The sequence below is a fragment of the Cheilinus undulatus genome, linkage group 18 (assembly GCF_018320785.1).
Source record: "Cheilinus undulatus linkage group 18, ASM1832078v1, whole genome shotgun sequence".
NCBI lineage: Eukaryota > Metazoa > Chordata > Actinopteri > Labriformes > Labridae > Cheilinus > Cheilinus undulatus.
The window spans coordinates 30058915-30079835 of NC_054882.1; the positions used below are offsets into that span (position 1 = coordinate 30058915).

General features: G+C 39.3%; 1 protein-coding gene across 2 annotated transcripts in view; it reads left to right on the plus strand.

The window, feature by feature from the left end:
* The window catches only part of prkd3 (protein kinase D3), a 77076-nt gene that overhangs the window by 40827 nt on the left and 15328 nt on the right, over positions 1-20921 (plus strand). Inside the window, exons 3-10 of one of the 2 annotated variants that reach the window (XM_041812412.1) lie at positions 3518-3656; positions 10565-10696; positions 13990-14147; positions 15023-15212; positions 15302-15379; positions 15465-15651; positions 17917-18040; positions 18258-18335. In XM_041812412.1, the coding sequence (XP_041668346.1) occupies positions 3518-3656; positions 10565-10696; positions 13990-14147; positions 15023-15212; positions 15302-15379; positions 15465-15651; positions 17917-18040; positions 18258-18335 (1086 nt within the window). Of the gene's footprint in view, positions 1-3517; positions 3657-10564; positions 10697-13989; positions 14148-15019; positions 15213-15301; positions 15380-15464; positions 15652-17916; positions 18041-18257; positions 18336-20921 lie in introns of both variants that reach the window. The other variant, XM_041812411.1, reaches the window with a different exon arrangement.

Consider the following 20921-nt stretch of genomic DNA (forward strand, 5'->3'; position numbering starts at 1 on the left):
ACTTTGATACAAACCATAAAGGATTACATGAAACTCTGCCTACTGGTGATCAGCTTTTCAGCGCTGTCAGTATGACTGTGATTTTATCCCTTAGTGCAGTACAAACCTGTGACCTTCTCAAACCAGAAACCTGAAAGCTTCGAATATTTATTTAGTTACTGTTTGTTTATGTATAATAATTATTAGCATATACATATACGTTCTGTTTTTGTGTTGTTGGCCTGAAGCACATCACTCTTTAAGAAGCTTTGAGCTGCCCTATGAACAGGAAGTGACTCAGTTTTAGCTGCCGCTGTACTTCCTTTGAGTTGACTCTCCTCCGCTCCTCTCAGGATGTTTACCTCCTCCCTCCTCCTCTTCTGCCTCCCTCTACCACCCTCCTCACAGCCCCTGTCCTCGGTCACATGACCTTATGACATTGCACCAAGCTCTATAGGTCTGATCTGGCAAGTCTAGAATTAGCTTGGCCTCAACCATTGTACGTGACTGTTGAGGGTTTTTTTTGGCTTTGATGTGACTTTTGAGCTGATTATTCAGATTATTGAATGTTTTCATAGTGGTATTCATTGGAATAATAAAACACTCATTAATTTAAGGAAGATTCACAAAACCCTTTTATTTAATTTATAAATCAATCAAGAAGTTCTCTTGCAGGCTGAATAAGATTGTCCTCTGGCTGCTGAGTAGCATCCCCCCAGCATGATGCTGCCACCACTGTGCTTCACAGTAGGGACGGTGTGTTTGTTATGATGAGCAGTGTTTGGTGTAGGGCTGGGCAGTTCATTGAAATTGAGATTAAATCGCAATATATAAGTATTTGTTGATGTTATGCTCTACACGCCTTCATTCAAGCTTCAATTTCTTAGAATAGTTTGCAAAAAATCCTACTTTCCTTATTTCTGTATTTTGTCTCACTCAAAATGAGAATGATATGAAAAGGTCATTCCCTTTGGTACCATGATTAAAATACATTTTGCAAAATGAATGAAAATAATCCTAACCATTTTTTTTTCAGAATCATTTAGCCTTAGTTTAATCAATCTAATATTATCTTGGTCATAACATAGAATGATTAATTGCTCATTTTTTGGAGAAAAATACTTAAGACGAGGAACCCAGAAAATGATCGCATATTAAATCGCAATCACAGTATTAGAAAAAATAGTTTCAACTAAACAATTTTCCCAATTATTCTGCCCTAGTTTGGTGTCAGCTAAACAAAGTGTCTTGTCTGATGGCCAAATAGCACCATTTTGGTCTCATCAAAACAAAGAACTTTCTTCCATTTGACCATGTAGTCTCCCAAATACCTTTGGCAAATTCTAGTCGAGATTTAATGAGTTTTCGTTCTTTTCTTTGCCACTCTACCATAAAGCTTTGACTGGTGAAGAATCTGGGCAAAAGTTGTATGCAGAGTCTCCGATTTCAGCTGCTGAAGCTTGTAACTCCTTCAGAGTAGTCATAGGTGTCATGGTGATCTCTCTCACTAGTCTCCCTCTTGCACAGTCACTCAGTTTGTGAGGATGGCCTGATCTAGGCAGATTTAAACATGTGCTATATTCTTTCCATTTCTTGATGATGGATTTAACTGGACTCCAGGGGGATGTTCAGTGCCTTGGAAACTTTTTTGTATCCATCCCCTGACTTCATAACCTTTCTCTGAGTTTCTTGTAGTGTTCTTTTGCCTTCAGAGTGAAATAGTAGCCAGGAATACTGATTAACCAGTGGCTGGACCTTCCAGACGCTGGTGTCTTTATACTAAAATCACTTGAAACACATTCACTTGAGACACATATTTTATCACCTGCTACTCAGGTGATCCCCATTTCGCTAATTGTGAGACTACTAGCACCAACCAATCAATATTGATTTGTAGAAATCTGTTTTCACTTTGATCTTAAAGATTATTTTTTGATTTTTTTTTTAAATCAAAAAAGCCAGATTAGATTGATCATAACTGATTTATAAAACCAATAGGGGGTTAATGCTTTTTATAGGCACTGTAATGAAGCCAAAAAGCCACCAAATGAAGAGCCATTTGGGAGCTGAAGATCTGAGCACAATGATCCAGATCACTAAAAAAAGCCAGAATTCCCATCACTAAAATCAGCCTAATTGCAAAAAGTACCCGATTCACTAATACTGGCGCTAATGTTCTTCTTCTGTTGAGACTTGTCAGAAACTTCATCACACTATTTATAAAAGATGTCACATGCAACATTTCCAGTGATAAGGGAAACAGTTCTGCCTCTGTGTGACTTAAAAATAAAGGATCTGTGAATAAAGTCTATAAATATCACTATGATATGACTATTTATAGTATAATCAGGGGTGAAATTAGTCCTGGGTTCTCAGTGGAGCAATGCTACATCCACATGGTGAGGTGGTGAGGAGCTCTCATGCATGAGAAAGCAAGTTTTTCTTTCTTTGAGTTGTTTTTTTCAATCACTTAAACTAATGGTATATTCTTATAAATCTGGCCTTTAAATCAACTCTAAGCTTACCCTTACCCTTTGCTATGTTGACATTCAGTGCTTAACAAATTTATTAGACCACCTGTCATATTTGTCTCAAAGACCATCCAGCATCATGAAGTGCTTTAATACGGACTCTTACATTTTCAGTGAGCTCTCCACATTTTACCATTTTGAACAGAAACGAGGGACTTCAAACCGAATTCACCCAATTTGACCCGGCTCTCTTGGGTTCTCTGAGAAGTTAGAAATGAATCAAGCATAACATTCAACCACTAAACTAATTTTTCTATTCAGGAATGCAATTAAATAACTATAACTCGACATATTAATCAAGAAATATTAATGTGCATTCCTATTTTTTCCGTTTTTTTTGTAAATCAGTAAATTTGAAAAAGTAATGGATAACAATAATAATTCTATTTTAGCATTAAAAATATCATTTGGGTTAAAGAGCTTCTACATATTGGTGTATTAACCATTGCAGATACATTAAAAACAATTTTGGTAATTACCAATGCTGTTAATTTAGGGCAGCTGTGGCATAAACCTTACTTTGGTTAGGGTTAGGGTGGTCTAATAAATTTGTCAAGCACTGTATAGATTATGTTTTGTTCTGTTTCAGATCCAAACCACAGCATTTTTTATTTAATAGATTTTAGTGGTTAAAAATTTTAGAAATATCATCTATAAAGAGATCATGTTGGTCCTGAAGCTAGACCAGTTAAGAGCCACTGATTTAAGTTTGTTTCAGTTTTTAAGTGTAAAGAGGAGTTCTTTATTAAGAGCTCTGTTCTTCAGTCATTGGTTTCAGAGTATGGTGATGTAAGCTTTGAAAATCCTAAATGCATGTGCCTTTCTATATTCCTGTGTGTTTAATTACTGAAACTGTTGTGAGATAAAGTCAAGGTACCCTGACATTCTTTGTCCCCATCGCTGCATCAGATGGACCTACCACCGTGCTGCACTCTGCTATCATTATTCATCAGGCATGGACCCCAATAACTTCACTTTGCTCACATCTTCACTTTCTATCTCTCCAGTTCCCTGAGTGCGGCTTCTTCGGCATGTATGACAAGATCCTCCTGTTCCGCCATGACTTAAGTGACGAGAACATCCTGCAGAGGCTGACGTCAGCAGAGGACATCCACGAAGGAGACCTCATTGAAGTGGTGCTTTCTGGTAGGTCAGCTACAGAAAAACTGCACAAGACAGTGATGGTCATTCTTGCTTTTGTATGTCTATTTATGCCCATCTGTTTCTCAACAAGATAAAAACTCCTCATGTGAGCTTTAAATACATGAGACATCATAGCTTCCTCTCCATGGAAGCTTGTTGTCAAGAGTCTGGAGGGATTATTTACATAGTGGGGGATATTTAAAAAAAATGTAGGCTCAAAAAAAGTTCGTCCTTGAAGAGTGTGGTAAAAATTGTAAGTATTAAACAACCAACTTCACATTATTATGTTGTGAAGTACGTATCCAGAATGTGTTTATTTGACTTTAGACTAGTAACTAAACACAATTATAATTAGCCTTTAATTGGATGTGAAATTATTTGCCTGGAAGCATCCCTAAAGCTTACTTGACGTAGTAGCTAAATTAAAATGGTTGTGCAACTTTAAAGACCCAGCAATCCATTTTCACACTATTCACTTTTGTGATAAATTTGCATTTTATTCTTCCATCGAAGTTTCCAGCAGATTTTGGACCTCTCCATCAGCTACACAGGTGCTTGGTTTTTCTTTGTCACTTCCTGCGATGAATGAATCAGCTTCCTGTGTGGTGCTGAGACCAACAAATGGCTTTAGAGTATCTGTTCTGCTCTAATCCGTTCTCCTGCTCCATCTGTCTCCAATGGGAAGCACCTGACACCACCTGTGCTGAATATCTCCCCCTCTCTCCTGGGCTGGGAGCATTGTTTGCAGAGATTTATGCAGAGGGATGATTGTATAGGTTCAGGATCTGAGGATTCTTCAGGCAGCAGGGCTGAGGAATGTAGACTAAAGACTGGAGAACTTCCTTCTTTTTGTTTCTCACTGTCTGTGTTTGTCTTGTACTCTCTTTTGTGTCAGTCTCTGTTGCTCTCTTTCCCTCCTCGCTTTCTCTCATCCTAATCCCTCCTACCTTTACAAATCCATCTGCAGGTGTAAGTCTGAGCAGTGGAGCCTGGCAATTTACAGCCAGAGATTCACGCTCACGACCAAGGAAGAGTCAGATCTTAGCTTTGCTACAATTACAGCACATGCTGTTTCTTTTATTTCCTCCAACACCCAAGAAACTCGGCCTTCATCTGGAGATGGGCTTTACATGTCAGGCACTTGATAACTGTTTGAGAAACATGAGCTGAGAGATCAACCTTCCCAAGCCTTTCATTTGGTGCAGAGAAAATATGAAGATATTCCGCCCCGCAATTTGTCTCCTGTCATCTTTCGCTCAGTTTTCCCCTTAACCAACCTGCTGTTGAATTCTGCGGCTGTGGGAGAGGGATGATCTGAATTTCTCTCTTGCTGCGAGAAGTGGCTTTTTCTTGGCTGCCTGCTCAAAGAAGAAGGCTTGTTTTTCCTGCAGTAAGTGATTGTAGTAGACCCGGGGAGTGTAAACATGCTCTGATGTACGGGGCAGCCCTGGACACAGTGCACACAACGCGGGCCAATTCAACCCAGGAGGTTTCAGGTTTGACCTGACCGGGTGTCCCTTTGTTCTGTTTTTCACTCCCTGAAATTCCCACCCACTCCTACAAACTCAGTGAAAGTAATATTTCTCCTTCTGTTTGTCATAAATATGTTTTTGTCAGATGGAAACTTGCGACCTTGAAGTGGAAACTCATCCTCTCAAAACAAACAGATACTGCATTCATGCAAAGTGCCTTAAAAAGCAACACGTTGAGCTTATGTTTGGTGTTGTTTGAAACTAATTAGCACAACAAGCATTACATAACTCTGTGCTGCTAAGAAGCGGCCAGTTGTTTTGCAGACGTGTGTGAAAAAGCTCATGAATGCTGCCTTTCATGTGCAGCTATGTTTGCCCTGTGACATGTGACGTTCTTTAGTTCTTTCTTATTAAACCCAAACAGTGATCAACACAGCTGTCTAGTCTGCTGAAGTCAAAAAAGAGTGTATTTATGGTCTGAATTAATATGACTATCTCAGAGAATTTTATTGCAGTTTTCTCAGGATCTGACTAAAAGAAAAAGTTTTATAAAAGGATCAGATAAATTCATCCTGACTGGCTTTTATTGACTGTTAGGATTCCTGTGAAATCCAAGGGGAAAAAAATCAAATATTAGATGTTCTTAAGCTTGCTTTTTGCATGCATGTTTTCAGCCTGCTTTATAAGGAGCATGTGCAGATTCTGAGGAAAGGAAATGTTTTTCTTAACCGACAGGCCCGCCCACAAATTTGCCTGGGCCCCTGACAAACCCACAGAATGGGCCCTCCCCAGTTGTGATGTACTGATAGTATCAATGTACATGTTCTGGGTAAGTAGCATTAGTACAAACGTCCTGGCTAACAATTACTTCATTTTGGAACAGAATAGGTTGTCAAACTATTGTTGGGTTCTTCTGTTGAAATGATGTTTTCATGCCACTTTTTTTTAATGTTTATTTTGGGCATTTTTATGCCTTTATTTGATAGAGGAGGATAGTGGAGTGAGTTGGAAACAGGGACGAGAGCGGGTAGAGACCTGCGGCAAAGGGCCTCAGGCCGGATTTGAACCCAGGCCATCCGTGTACATGGGGCGCGCCTTAACCGCTCGGCCACCTGCGCCCCTTCATGCCACTTTTTAACGACTTTTTTTTCTGCTCATTTTTGCCACTTTAAAACAATGTTTGCCTCTTTGAACCTATTTCTGTGACTTTTTAATTCGATTTCACACTGGTCTATCATTTTTGCCACGTTTTTATCCAGTTACACCACTTTTTATGCCCATTTTTGGACCCTTTTTACACCAATTTATGCGATCCCATATCTGCCATTTCCAGCCTATTTTTTTAGCTTCTCTTAACCCTTTTACTAGTGATGCACTATAACTATTTTTTGAACCGATACGATAACCGATAATTTCCTACTCCTGATGAACGATAACTGATAATAACCGATATATTTTTTCAATTGTTCATTTAACAAAAGAAGTTTATTTGATGTGTTTATGCACGTCTGGGGGTAAGAAGGCGTTAATATGTAGTGAGCAAAGATATTTATAACTAATTTTAACTAATATCACTCGTGGTTTTCAAAAAACAAAGAACTATTCTGACTTAGTAACTGTTATTATAGTTAACTTTTTTTAGTTAAACATTTGTGTACCAAGTACAACATATACAAACAACTGACAGACGGTTTTCCCCCATAAAACCAAATGATAACAGGCTGTTATGCTTAACAAATGGAGATATTTAGGGGTCTGTCAGAGCAGGCAGGTATACGTCTATGAAAGTAGCGATGGATCAGGAGACTGTCAGATTGATGTTGTTATAACGTTGCGCCTTTTAGCTCTGGCAAGCTTTCTGGAGTTTTCAATGCCTGCTAATGCCCGCGGCTGAGGCTAGGGGCTGCTGCCGCTTCGTTTTAACGTCGTTATGATGATGACTCTTAAGTGACTTATAAGATCAGTCGAGGACTTCTTTGTACTCTTTGCGACCTTTGCAGGGCAAATTCTACACATACGATTGTGCTAACCTCCCCGGGAATACTGAATAACGCCACCGTGTTGTTAGCATTTTAGCACAGGGGCTGCTACTTTCTCTTCTTCTTTGGTGCTTTAATAACAGGTCGTGTACTGCATAGATATCTATAGAACACTAGATACGCCAGCGCGCTGTAGCAGCCCGCTAAGCGACGTGCCTACGTGGCGGCCATCTTGGCGGGGCGACGTTCTCATTAAAGGCAATGCATGTACATTGAAAATAAATCAAAACTTGCTCATTTCTCAACCGATTTTCATCCGGTTCGCTTTATTGTCAACGTCAAAACATGTGCTATTAATACAGAACATTTGATTTTAAAAGAAGAAAACGAAAAAGGTTTTTCTACTAATGTAGCCTACAATTTTAGTTATTTTACTCTTTAAGTCCAGAGGTCTGGGAATCGTTTATGTTCAGCCATTAAATATTTATAAATGTATATACATAGACATAAAGTTGTATGTATAAAAATGGAAAGATAAAGATATACACATATAGAAAATATGTTTTTAGATCAAAAGATTTAATTGTAAAGGTAATCAAATAATCATCAATATTAATTTATTTGTCTCTCTCTCCCTCCTTAGCTCTCTCTCACTCTCTCTCTATATATAGAAACAAACACACTCTGTGGAGATAGAAAAGAATAGTTTACTGCCATTTTTACAAGTTAGAAACAGGTACATTGGAATTGTTGTGCATGTCACTGAATAAATAGTAACACTTCACCTTGGACTTAAATAACGTATATAACTATACATATAACTATAACGTATATAACTACTACTAGTACTAGTAGTGGTAGTACACCAACTACTACTGCTGATACTGGCACTGCTACTACAACTGGTAATACTATTACAAATGCTGATACTACTGCTAGGACTCTAAAGGCTATTTATACTACTACTGCTGCTGCTTGTACAACTATACTACAGCTACTATTAATCGTCTGGTATTTGGCTGTCAAGCTGCTAGCTCACATTAGTGTTTTGCTCGTAGCCAGGTAGTTACGTAAGCTCTCAACAAGATTTAATAATGAAAAAAGAGCCAAAAACTATTTTTACCTATGAAAGGTTATTTCCAGTTTCCTTGTTTCAACTGTACAGTGTAGTGTGCAACTGTGTGCAGCACAATGTGCAGGCATCATTGTTATTTTAGTTTTCGTGCCATCTATAACCATGGGATGCCCAGACACTTTTGCCCCCACTAGCTTAGCCTCGCCATAGGCACACAGCTCAAAGGGGCGTGTTGTATCTACTCTTCTATATATATCTATGGTGTACTGCGGCGCCACCTGCTGTTTCGGAATGTGTAGTCTCGTGAGAAAGAAAACAAATGCCGGCACTGCCGTGCTGACAAAAATATATTTGTTATCGGGGCTCGTCGTAATGATATCGGACCGATAAGAATGACGCAATAATTTCCTGTTATCGGCCCGATAATTATCGGCCCGATAGTTATCATGCACCCCTACCTTTTACCATTTTTCTAAACATTTTTGCCACTTTCAACCCATTTCTGCTACTAATATCTGATTTCGACAATATTTCTTTCCATTTTTGCCATTTTTAACCAACTTTTGCCATTTAAAATCAACTTTTTTTTTTGTAACCTGTTAATATGATTTTAATCTGATTTAACCTCCATTTCCTACCAATTTTGCCACTCTTAATCCATTTTTGCCACTTGAAACCCACATCAGCCACTTTTTAATTCCATTATACCACCTTTTCATGCCAATTTTTTACAGTTTTTGTACCCATTTTTGCAAGTTTAAATCATAGCTGCAACTTTCAGCCTTTTTTTTCTTCTGTTAACCACTTTTTGCCACTTTCAACATATTTTTTTATCCCATTTCACCACCTTTTCACCCTTTTTGCAACTTTAAACTCTTTTATGCTCCTTTAATCCAATTTCTTCACCTTTTCACACTAGTTTCTGCCACTTTTAACCAATTTTTGCCTCTTTCAACCCATTTCTGCCACTTTTTAATTCAATTTCACCACCTTCCCATTTTTTGTCAATTTTAACTATATTTCACTGGTTTGTTTTTGCCCCTCTTGGTCACTTTCCAACTACTTTTTGCCTCTGTTAACCCTTTTTTGCCACTTTAAATACATTTATGCCAGTTTTAACCCATTTCTGCTACTTTTAAGATTCAATTTCATCACCATCACCATCGACCATTACTGACACTTTTTACACATCATTGCCACTTTCTGCCTATTATGGATCCACTTTTACAACTATTAATCCCTGTTTACCACTTTTTATGCCCTTTTTAGTGAATTTTTAAGTGGTTTTCATTAAGTTTGTAAAGCCCTTTTTTGCCACTTTAAACACATTTTACTGCTGTTACTAAAAAAGGGGTTTAGATTTTTAGAAGGCTACTATGGCATAAATTAAAACATTTTTGTTGCTCTAAGTTAGGAGTTATTATAAAGGTTAAAAATAAAATATGGTTATCACAACTTAACTTTACAGTGGACCATAATTTTGTTGCCCTCCATGGGCCCCCAGTTTGGCAGGGCCCCAGAAAGCTCTCCCTCTATCCCCCCTTCTAAGCAGCCTTCGTAACTGGCCACACATCACCGTATCACAGCCACAACAGCTGAGAATGTCCTCAACAGACTATGTGTTCGGTTGATTTACCTCATAGGAAGTACAGCCACATTATCACACCAACTATGAGATCACTGTTGCCACCACCACACAGATTTTGCTATTTAACCCCGAGTGTAAACATTAACCATCCCCTTGTTGGTCACTGCAGCTGCACTGCACAGAAACGCTCTTCCAGTGCAGTTCAGAGACGAGAAGGGACATCTTCATATCTGACTCATCTTCACATTTTTTGATGACTCACAGCTGTGATTAACAAGCTCTTGCTTCCAACCATGAGCTCACGTTGAGTGTTTCATTCAAAACAACAGAACCGTGAAGGGAGAAGAGGAGAGAAACAGAGATCAGCCACAGCTGTATTCTCTTTGATCTTATCTTCATTGCATTAATAAAATTGAATGATACATCAGAATCATTCTTGATGTCATTTGTCTCTGTTGGGTGTGCCCTTTTACTTTGATAGACTGATTAAAAAATTGTTGCTGCAGATTTGGCGCCCTCTACTGAAATATTCTAGTTACAGCACTAACATAAAATCAGACAATGACTAGTTTGTACCACAGATAAAATCACATTTTTTTCTTGATAACATGAATACAAAGTAAAAATGATTAATGTCTTCAATACTTCTGATGTTGAAAAATAAGAAATAATTCAAATATTTTATTTCTTGTGATTTCTTTACTGTTTACAGTCTTTAATAATTTAAACCCAAACATTTTGGGTGATTTTTTATTCTTTGCTGAGTTTTAGTTCAACCATTTGTGTTTTCTTTTCAGCTCAAGCCACAGTTGAAGACTTCCAGATACGACCTCATGCTCTTTATGTCCACTCATACAAAGCCCCCACCTTCTGTGACTACTGCGGGGAGATGCTATGGGGTCTCGTCCGACAAGGGCTCAAATGTGAAGGTAAGGCACACACAGACTAATGCCTTGTGGTATAGTGTAGAACTCTGTGTGTCACTGGCAAGCATTATTCAGATCTATTCATCAACTGTGTCCTGTATTAAAACACTCAGATAGCGTAACTTCTTTTCAAAATATTTCACTCAATAGTCCATAATTATAGCATGTGAGAAGACTTGAAGTAGTGAAAGGCAATAATCCGCCTAGAGTGCACATTTACAAGATTGTATCAGCAGCAAGGAGCTGATGAAAAGCATTGAAACAACAGCATTGTGTGCTCCAATTTAACATGTGATATGACACCTCAAGGATCAGTCATTGCATTTATGGGAGGGATTTACCAGTGGATGTCGCTCTAGTGCTCACAGTTGGCAGTTATGTACAAATTGAGACCATAAAAAGAAACAGTAGCAGAAAATATAGTTGGGTGGCTGTTTTACCGTTTTATTTTATTTTATTGATTTTATAAATCAATATGGTTAAGATAATTTTGCTGTTTTGACTAAAAAAATGACAAAAAAACCCTTTAATGTTAAGGTGAAAAAATCATCAGTCATGTCAATTAAACAAAATTATATAAAGTGCAATAAGTGATTGCATAAATATTCCCCCCATTTAAAGTGATGGTCCAAGTTCAACAGAGGTCCAGCTGGTTGGTGCTAGTAGTCTCACAATTAGTGAAATGTGGATAGTCTGAGTATAGTGATTGTGTCTCACGTGATTTTAGTATAAAGACATCTGTGTCTGGAAGGTCCAGTCACTGGCTAATTGGTATTCCTTGCTACCATTACATTACACAGGCAAAAGAACACTCCAGGCAACTCAGAGAAAAGTTTATTGAAAAGTATAAGTCAGGGGACGGATACAAAAATATTCCAAGGCACTGAATGGAGTTCAGTTAAATCCGTCATCAAGAAATGGAAGGATTATGGCAAGTGTGTAAAGCTTCGGCAGCTGAAATGGGAGAGAGTAGAGGGGCAAAGAGAAAGCCAGTGTTTAAGAAAACTCATACTGGATCTGGACTAGAGTTCACCAAAAGGCATGTGGAGGACAACATCGGACAAGACGCTATGTCTGGCATCACCACAAACACACCACACCATCCCTACTGTGAAGCATGGTTGTGGCAGCATCATGCTGTGGGGATGCTTCTCAGCAGATTGCCTTGAAGGCTTGTAAAGGTAGACGGTTAAATAAATAAGACAAAATATAGGAGAATCCTGGAGGACAATCTCATTCAGTCTGCAAGAGAACCCCGGCTTGGGAGAAATTTTTTCCAGCAAGACAATGACCCAACGCATACAGTGAAAGCTACACAGAAATGTTTTAAACATAACGAGGTGAACATTCAGGAGTGGGTGAGTCAAAGCCCAGACATCAGTCCAATAGAGAATTTGTAAGGTGTATCTACTAAATGCTGCCTTGAAGGGGATGAATCTTTATGCAGTAATTTATAGTAAATTACATATTTTTTTATTCAATTGGCATGTTTTTGTAGAAAACTGTTTTTACTTTCCCACAAGAGTTTTTTTTGTAAATATTTTTGTCAAAAAAGAACAATTGCATTGACCATAATTGATTTGTAAAATCAATAAAGGGTAAAAGAGCCAAGGTGGGTGAATACTTTTTATAGTCACATACCTGTGTGGCTGAACTCAATATTCAGTGCTTAACAAATTTATATGACCACCCGTCATATTTGTCTCAGAGACCATCCAGCATCATGAAGTGCTTTAATGCGGACTCTTTCATTTTCAGTGAGCTCTCCTTGTTTTACCATTTTGAACAGGAATGAGGGATTTCAAACTGAATTCACCCAAATTTGAGCCGACTCACTGGGTTTTTCTGAGAAGTTAGAAATTAATCAAGCATAACATTCAACCACTAAAACTCATTTTTCTGTTCAGGAATGCAAGTAGATAACTATAATTTGACATATTAACCAAGAAATATTCATGTGCTTTACTATTTTTTCCGTTTTTTTGTAAATCAGTAAATTTGAAAATTCATGGATAACAATAATAATTCTATTTTAGCACTAAAACTATCATTTGGGTTGAAGAGCTTCTACATATTGGTGTATTAACCATTGCAGATACATAAAAAATGATTTTGGTAATTACCAATGCTGTTAATTTAGGGCAGCTGTGGTATAAACCTTACTTTGGTTAGGGTTAGGGTGGTCTAATAAATTTGTCAAGCACTGTAGTTTATGTTCAAAACACTGCTTAAACAAGGTAAGTTTTTATAACTCACCTTCAAACACTGAGGAATCAGATTTCTTTGTAGAATTTAAAACATGAAGAACATAATGAGTAATAAAAGACATGTTGCAATAAATAAATATAAGATGGTAAAACATAGGTGTCCAAAATGTGACCTGGGATACATTTTTAATTGGTCTGCAGCAAATTCTAAAAATAAAATAAAATAAAATGAAGCCGGCATTAGAACTTAAAGCTTTTGCTTGACTGTATTTTTATTCTCAGTTTTAACACTAGGTGGCGCTGTTAGTTCCACAAACATTTTGATAAGAATTTTTTTTGTAGCTCTGCTTTTTTTCATCAGTAGATTAAGACATAAACATAAATGGTAAGCATATTAACAACCAAATTATTGATATCTGGATTTCTAACAGCCTATGAATGAAAATTAAAGGCTTAAAAATAGCTCAAGGTCTGATTTACAAAACATATTGCACTGATAATCTTTAAGCACCACTACTTCTATAAAGTTTGACAGCTCTAACTTTTAAAATTGTGGTAAATAATAATAAACGAGTCAACACATATGTAATATAGGAGTAATCCTTTTTAGTGCAACAATCCTACTTTTTGTACCTTTAACAGAGCTAACAGACAGAACAGCCTCATGTTTCCTGTGAGCTTGGTCTTGAGCTGAGGAGAACACTCATACATGTAGCTACTTGAACAAGAAAAAAAAGGTTTCCTTGAGACCGTACCAAGTGAAATGCTTGAAAATCAAGTCACTGTGGAATCGTGGCCTGTCTGATTGCCTTTTTCTTGCCCTTGCTGGATCAGTTTCAAATTATAATCACTTCAATTTTCATGTCATTAGGGTTCAAGTGACGTCTCCTCTAACTTTGAATTCAGTTCAAGTATTTGATTATTTATCCCTAAAAGATTTGTTCCCATAAATTCTTTCATTCAAGCCTATTAATTCTGCAGCTGATCATTGGCATACAGATATGTTCAACCCTTACTTATCTTGCACATTTGCCTTTCTTTTTTATGTTTAATACCTTAGTGGTTATGTTGTGTTTTTTATGCTTTCAGGATGTGGGTTAAACTACCACAAACGCTGCGCCTTTAAGATCCCAAATAACTGTACTGGCGTGAGGAAGAGAAGACTGTCAAATGTTTCCCTGCCTGGACCCTCCCTCTCAGTCCCCAGACCGGCACCTGCAGAAAATGCCGTGGTGGTCCTGGATGAGGTGAGTTCTGTTTAGTGGAGGCTTCAGAAATAAAGAAACCCAAAGCATACAAAGTGGCTAGTCAAAAGTATGAAAGGCATCCATATCTGCTTATCCTCTGATTGAAAGGGAATGATGTTATGACTTATTTTATCCTCACGGGCAAATCAGGCTCGCTAAGACATAATCAGAATTCAGACTGAAGCCAGGTGAACTGTCCAAGAATGTAAGGCACTCAATTATATGCTCCTCACAAGCTTTGTCTAAACTGTTAAACGTGTCTAAACTTATCAAATTTGGCTCTTTTCCGCGGGTGAATCTCCTGAGCCCTGTTGTCGAACAGCACTGATGCAGAAAATTGAATTGAGCGGCACATTGCTCTGTGGAGAGATCCTCAGCAAGCTCTTATGAAACACTTTTTGCATAAGCTCGTGCTGGAATATTCCCCTCTTGTCTGTGTCCCCACCAAAGGTCATCAGGAAATGTAATTATGCTAATGACATTGAAAGTCCAAGTTTATGTATCGACTCACTTGTTGGCAAAATGTAGAAAGCTTCCTCTGAATTTCTGTCAGGAGCTTCCAAACTGCTTGATTTATTCAAATAAAACCAGAGCTTAAAGCTCATATGTGGTCAGATGTGACAAATCCAATAATGGTACATTACCACTTGGATTGTTTTAACTATACAAAGTCATTCTGACTCAGTCAGACATATTTTCATTCCCTTCTCCGCTCTCTTTATCTATTGCCATGTTGTTATTCTATCTGTCTTTCCCTATCAATCAAAACACTTCCTTTGAGGCTGCTTTTCCACATTTTTTCAATGTACTTTACTCCTGCTTATGGTTTTTAATTCTTTATAATTTCTTTTCCACCATTGCATACCCTGCAGCAGAGGTCCCATCAGGAGGCAGGGAAGAGGATCCTGTCCTGGAGCGGGAGGCCTATCTGGATGGAGAAGATGGTGCTGGGGCGGGTCAAGGTGCCACACACCTTTGCCATCCACACGTATACTCGCCCCACAATCTGCCAGTACTGCAAGCGTCTGCTCAAGGGGCTCTTTCGCCAGGGCATGCAGTGCAAAGGTAGCAGACACTGGTTCATTTTGGAGCATTTTACTGATGCTTCACCAAATTTGTCTATTTTTTATTTATCCTTGAATGTTATCTTTCAGATTGCAGATTTAACTGCCACAAGCGATGTGCTTCAAAGGTACCAAGAGACTGTTTGGGCGAGGTGGACTTCAATGGAGGTAAGTTCTGTTGCCATTTCACAGCCATAGTGGTCCATCTTTGTTTCCTGTATTTAATTTAAATATTTTTACAACACACGTGTAGAACCAGCCAGTCCTGGCCCAGACTCAGACACTACCATGGATACCATGGAGGTGGACAGTAATGACATGGATGGAGGCCGCGGACTAGACGACCCAGAGGAGCCCTCTACCCCTGATGAGAGGATGTTCGACCTGGATTCCCCTTTCCTGGACAGAGAGAAGGATGAAGAGCCCATCAAGACTATAAGGTGAGAAGATTTTGGTTGATTAGATGTTATCCTGTTTCTGGTTCCCATTCAGAGGCAAACATGGCCAGTAATGTTCTGTTGTAGCTTCCCTTTTCTGAGGTACAGGGGGCGCTGTTTACTCTGCTGTCCCATCAATGATGCTGTTCCCTAATGATACCAAGCAGCATACCAGTGCAAAGTGCCAAAAAAGGCTGTTCCTTGAGTTAAAGCAGAGTCAAAAGCCAATTTATTAAAATAATAATAAGCAGACAGACAGACTGACTGACCCCCTGGCTTGCTTTGTTACTTATTTTGTGGTGTGACATGCAGTAATTTGCACAATTAGGGGTGTGGATGAATTGAGTGACAGCAGGTGCGATTAAACTATATAGGCAAAGTATTCAGCTGCCTGACCGCTACACCATCAGGGACTAGATGACATTGTATTCAAAAACATATCCTTTAATATGTAGTTGACCCCCCCCCCCCTGCAGCTATAATAGCTTCCACTGTTCTTGGAAGGCTTTCCACATGACTGTTTCTGTGGAAATTTGTGCACATTCATTCTGTAGAGCATTTATGAGGTCAGGCACTGATGTTGGACCAGAAGGCCTGGTTCGCAACTGCGTTCCAGTCCATCCCAAAGGTGCTTGATGAGGTTGAGGTCAGGGCTATGTGCCGGCCAGTAAAGTTCCTCAACACAGAACTCGTCAAACCATGTCTTTATAGTCCTTGCTTTGTGCACTGTGGCACGGTCATCTAAGACTAGAAAGGGGCCTTCCCCAAACTGTTGCTACAAAGTTGGAAGCATAGCATTGTCAAAAATGTCTTGTTATACTGAAGCATTAACATTGGCCTTCACTGAAGATAAGAGCCCTGGCCAAAACCCTGAAAAACACCCCCATAACATCATCCCTCCTCCACCCAATCAAGTCTGTAATTCACCATCTTAATTTACTGTGTTTTTTTTATTAGCTGCTGTTGTTAAATGAGCATTATAATCTACCTGACCCTGGAGGTGTCATTAGGGGCCACGTGTGAGGGGGTCAACATGTCAATGAGCATCTCAGTCGTTATACTGTTATTTATACTCTGACATTTCCTGTTTTCTGTATGTGAATGTACAGTATGTATGGTCTTGGTAGACTACAAAAACTGAATTACGCTCTTGAATAAATAGTTGTCTGAATCTGAATCAAACTTTAGAGTTGGCATAGGGCAGTCTGGCAGGTAACACTCTCCCAAGCAGGTAGCTTTTCAGCCAAACAGAGAGTGTGATTTGTTACTCCATGAAAAATGTTTCCACTGCTCCACTGTCCAGTGTCAGCGTGCTTTACACCACTCCATCTGGCGCTTGGCATTGAACCCATTCGGTGAAACTCCTGCTGCACAGTTTTGTGCTTACATTAATGCCAGTGGAAGTTCAGAACTCTTCAGTTATGGAATCGTTGCTGACCTTTATGTACAATGTGCCTTAGCAGTTGTTGACTCTGCTCTGTGATTTTATGTGGTATTCAGCTTCTTGGCTAAGTTGCTGCTCTTCCTAAATGCTTCCACTTTCTAATAATATCACTTACACTTGACAGTGAAATGTTCAGCAGGGATGAAAATTGCATGGCTCTGTGATTGGTTTTATACACATCCGGCAACAGGTCTGATTGAAACACCTGAAGGCAATAATTAACAGGTGTGGCAAAATACTTTTGTCCATATAGTGGATCTTTTTGTCAAGAGGCTTAAGCACCCACCCTAGCCATACCTCTTTGCCTGGTTCCAGACTGATCCAAGGTAAAGTCAAGATAGCATTTCCAGTTTGGCGGTCACCGTTGTTTGGCTTCAAAATGCTTCCACAGAAACCAGTGATGTCACTGAGTCTACATCCATGTTTTATACAGTATAAGGCTGATACCAGCAACAAAATTCAATATTTTTGCTTCTAGCTGTTGAATATATGAGTTTAGGTCGGTGGAATTAAAAAGGGAAAAGGAAATGACATACAGAAGTCAACAATGTGATTCAAACCAGAGACTTACAGTCCAGATCTTACTGGTAAGCTCACTCTACTGTTGCAATTGAAGTACTTTTTGTCTTATAGCATCCGTGTAAGATCTCTGTCAGGAAGACCCATGAGACACTGGATGGAAAGGAAATATATGAGGCCATACAAGCTGACTGTAGGGCAGCTTGAATATAAACTGTTTCATTAGATTATTTTGATTTAAAAGAGTAATGAATATTGAAAATAATCAATGTATTTATCTTCTGTGTTATCTTCTGTGTGTTTAGTCCTTCCACAAGCAGCAACATCCCTCTTATGCGGGTGGTCCAGTCCATCAAACACACCAAGAGACGAAGCTCCACTGTGGTAAAGGAGGGCTGGATGGTCCATTATACGAGTAGGGACAACCTGGTAAGACTGGTAACCTCAATAGGCCAACCGGCTGAGTCAGAAATTAATTGTACTTAAATCTGTATGCAGGGGAAAATTTATTCTCTAAAGCTGCTCACATATGTTAATTTCAGCACAGAGGGAATTTACTTATGAAGCTAGACTGTGAAGTTTATTGATATATATAGGTCACGTCTGTCATTCAGACTAACTTGGTGTTTATTTCCCCATTTAACAGCGGAAGAGACATTACTGGAGGCTGGATAGCAAGAGCCTGAGTCTGTTCCAGAATGACACCGGGGCAAAGTTTTACAAAGTAAGCCAAACCTCTGCCTTCATTTAGAAAAAAAAACAACATGTCCATAGCAACAAACACATACTAAACACGTTCTAAAGGGATGGTTTGTTTTTCTTTGAAGTGGAGTCTACTTTAAGTAGACTGTGTATTACCAAGAGTACACAGTGTTTAGAAGCCCCCTGTTTAGAGAGATGAGTAGGGGCCCACATGAGCTGTTCAGGTCAGAAAGGTTCTGCTGCCAGCAGATCTAAATAAAGCTTCTGTCTTTCTAAGATATAAGAGATGGTGCATATCTTGCTGACCTTCACTGCTCACCAGCTCCTTTTAGGATTGATTTTAAAACTGTATTGCTACTTCTTAAAGCCTTAGGGTGCTTTCACATAAGGCCCAGTAGTTTTGAACTGCACTGCGGCACGATTCCTCCCCCTCCCCCTTCCCCTGCTGGCTTGCTTTCACACTAGCAATATCCAACCGTGCCTGGGCGCACTTGCGCATTTACTCTGTCTTAAACAGCAGGTGGCGGTATGCATGTAGCTGGTTTACAACCCCGCAAAGGAGGAGAAAGAAGAAGAAGAAGCTATCATGGCAACCGCTGGTAGTCATGACCTGAGCGAAGATTTGTTTGTATTTTGACTGGGCAAAAAGTCCATCCTGCAGCCATGAATGATTTAAAATCGTTTTTAAGATGCCAGCAACTTCACTCTTCATATCTGCACATCTACGTGCAGCTCAGAGGATTAAATGGGCTCGTGCTGCGCAGATACAGCGGTTTTTCAGGTGACAGGAGACTTTTATTGCCTTTGCTTCTCATCTCACTGACTTCAACTTGTGTTCATCTGTAAGGTGAGTCACATCAGACCGTTTATTGACTGAATTCTGATAATTTTCGCCCTTTATTGAGGAAAGTGTGAATGACCTGCCACGCTGTGGAAAGAAGTTTAGTTTTACGCTGACATCATGAAGCTGATATGACACTCTGTCCCGTATCAGAGGGCGGTTGCATTCACATCTCATCCGAACCAAGCCAGAGTCCACTTGAATCGCGCCCGAGACCACCTCCTGAAGTGGGCCCGGTGCCTGGGCGCAGTTCGTTTGCATTCACACTACCAAAATGAACCAGACTTTGGGCTCAAGTGCACTTGGATCCGGGACCTGGCCCCTAGTGTGAAAGCACCCTTACATGGCCAGGCACCATCTTGCATGTCTGATCTTGTAAGTGATGGAAATTGTGGATCCTCTGTCTAAAACTTTGTTCCTGAGTCAAAATGGTGACAAAAGGTGATCGGGCCTTTACTCTTTGGGCCCTAAAGCTTTGGAACCCCATGCTGGAGGAAAAACACAGCAAAAAGAGAAACCGCACTAAGGCGCTTACTGCACCTCAGATGTCAGCCATATCGGTATATGGGGACCTGAGGGGAGCAGAGTGAAGCATAAAAAACGCAATTTTGGAGTTTTATACAAAATCTATCCATTTTTATGATTTTGCCATGGTTCCAGGTTTGAACCAGTATACCCAAGAAGTCCTCTGAGAGGTATGAATGACATTTGGAGCAACATGGAGGTTTGCAAGTCGAGACAGACATACATCCAGACAGACAGCTCTCCCATTATAGTAGTAAGATCTGATCTCTTGTGGTTTTTGAATATCTTCATGTTCATATCTCTGCTTGTTTTTATCTGATGTATTTTAATGCAGTGGGGTGGGGCTTAGCTGTATTGTAAGCCATAATATACAATGGCTTTTACCAGGGTAGCTATTAGCTTGTATGTAGCTGTAGAAAAGCTTAAGTTTAATCAGACCTTGATGATGTTTCTCTATTAAAACAGGAGCAAAAAGCCACAGTTATAGCTTCTCTTTGCTATGTTTTTGCATGTCCCTTGTTTGGCTTATGCATGAATTTTAGCCACTGACAAGCATCACCGTTCATTCACTACAGCAGCACTAGCCTGTATAGCTCAGGTTAACACTGGAGCTGCACATGTCTATGACCTCATTTGGTCTTGTCACTCTTGATTGGCCCGACAGAACATTTGTCCAATCACCTTCTGAGATTAAAGCCCCGTTCAATCAAAATTTACTCTTACATTATATTGCTATGAATATGAAGTAGGCTGCAAAATGTTTTTGGTGTTATTTGTGAATAGGGAAAATGCCCTACTTTAACACCATTTTGATGCAGTCAGATGAAAATCAAGCTAGCTATCAGACACCCTCGGAACGACTTTCTAAATACTGAATAATTTTGTTGTACATCAAATTTCTTCTCATATCATGCAGACCAGAGTGAAATAGACTTTTATCCAAAGTGATTAGAATAATGAGTGTATGATTCTAATGTAAATAGCTGACTTTGAAGCTCAGGTGTTTTCTCAGTGCATTTCTGTGACAGCGCCATAGTGAATCTGTGCTGTCTTTATGCCTTGAGACATTAATACTGATTCTGCAATGGCATGACATTACATGTCCCCGACTGCCAAAGCGCAGTGCTCTTTGGTATTTTGGGACAGTGAGAGAGCAAGGCGCACACAGTTAGACATGCTGTTACACATCTGGCTCCGCTGATCCTGTTTATGTCTCCTTTATACCTCCAGTACTACCTTTTA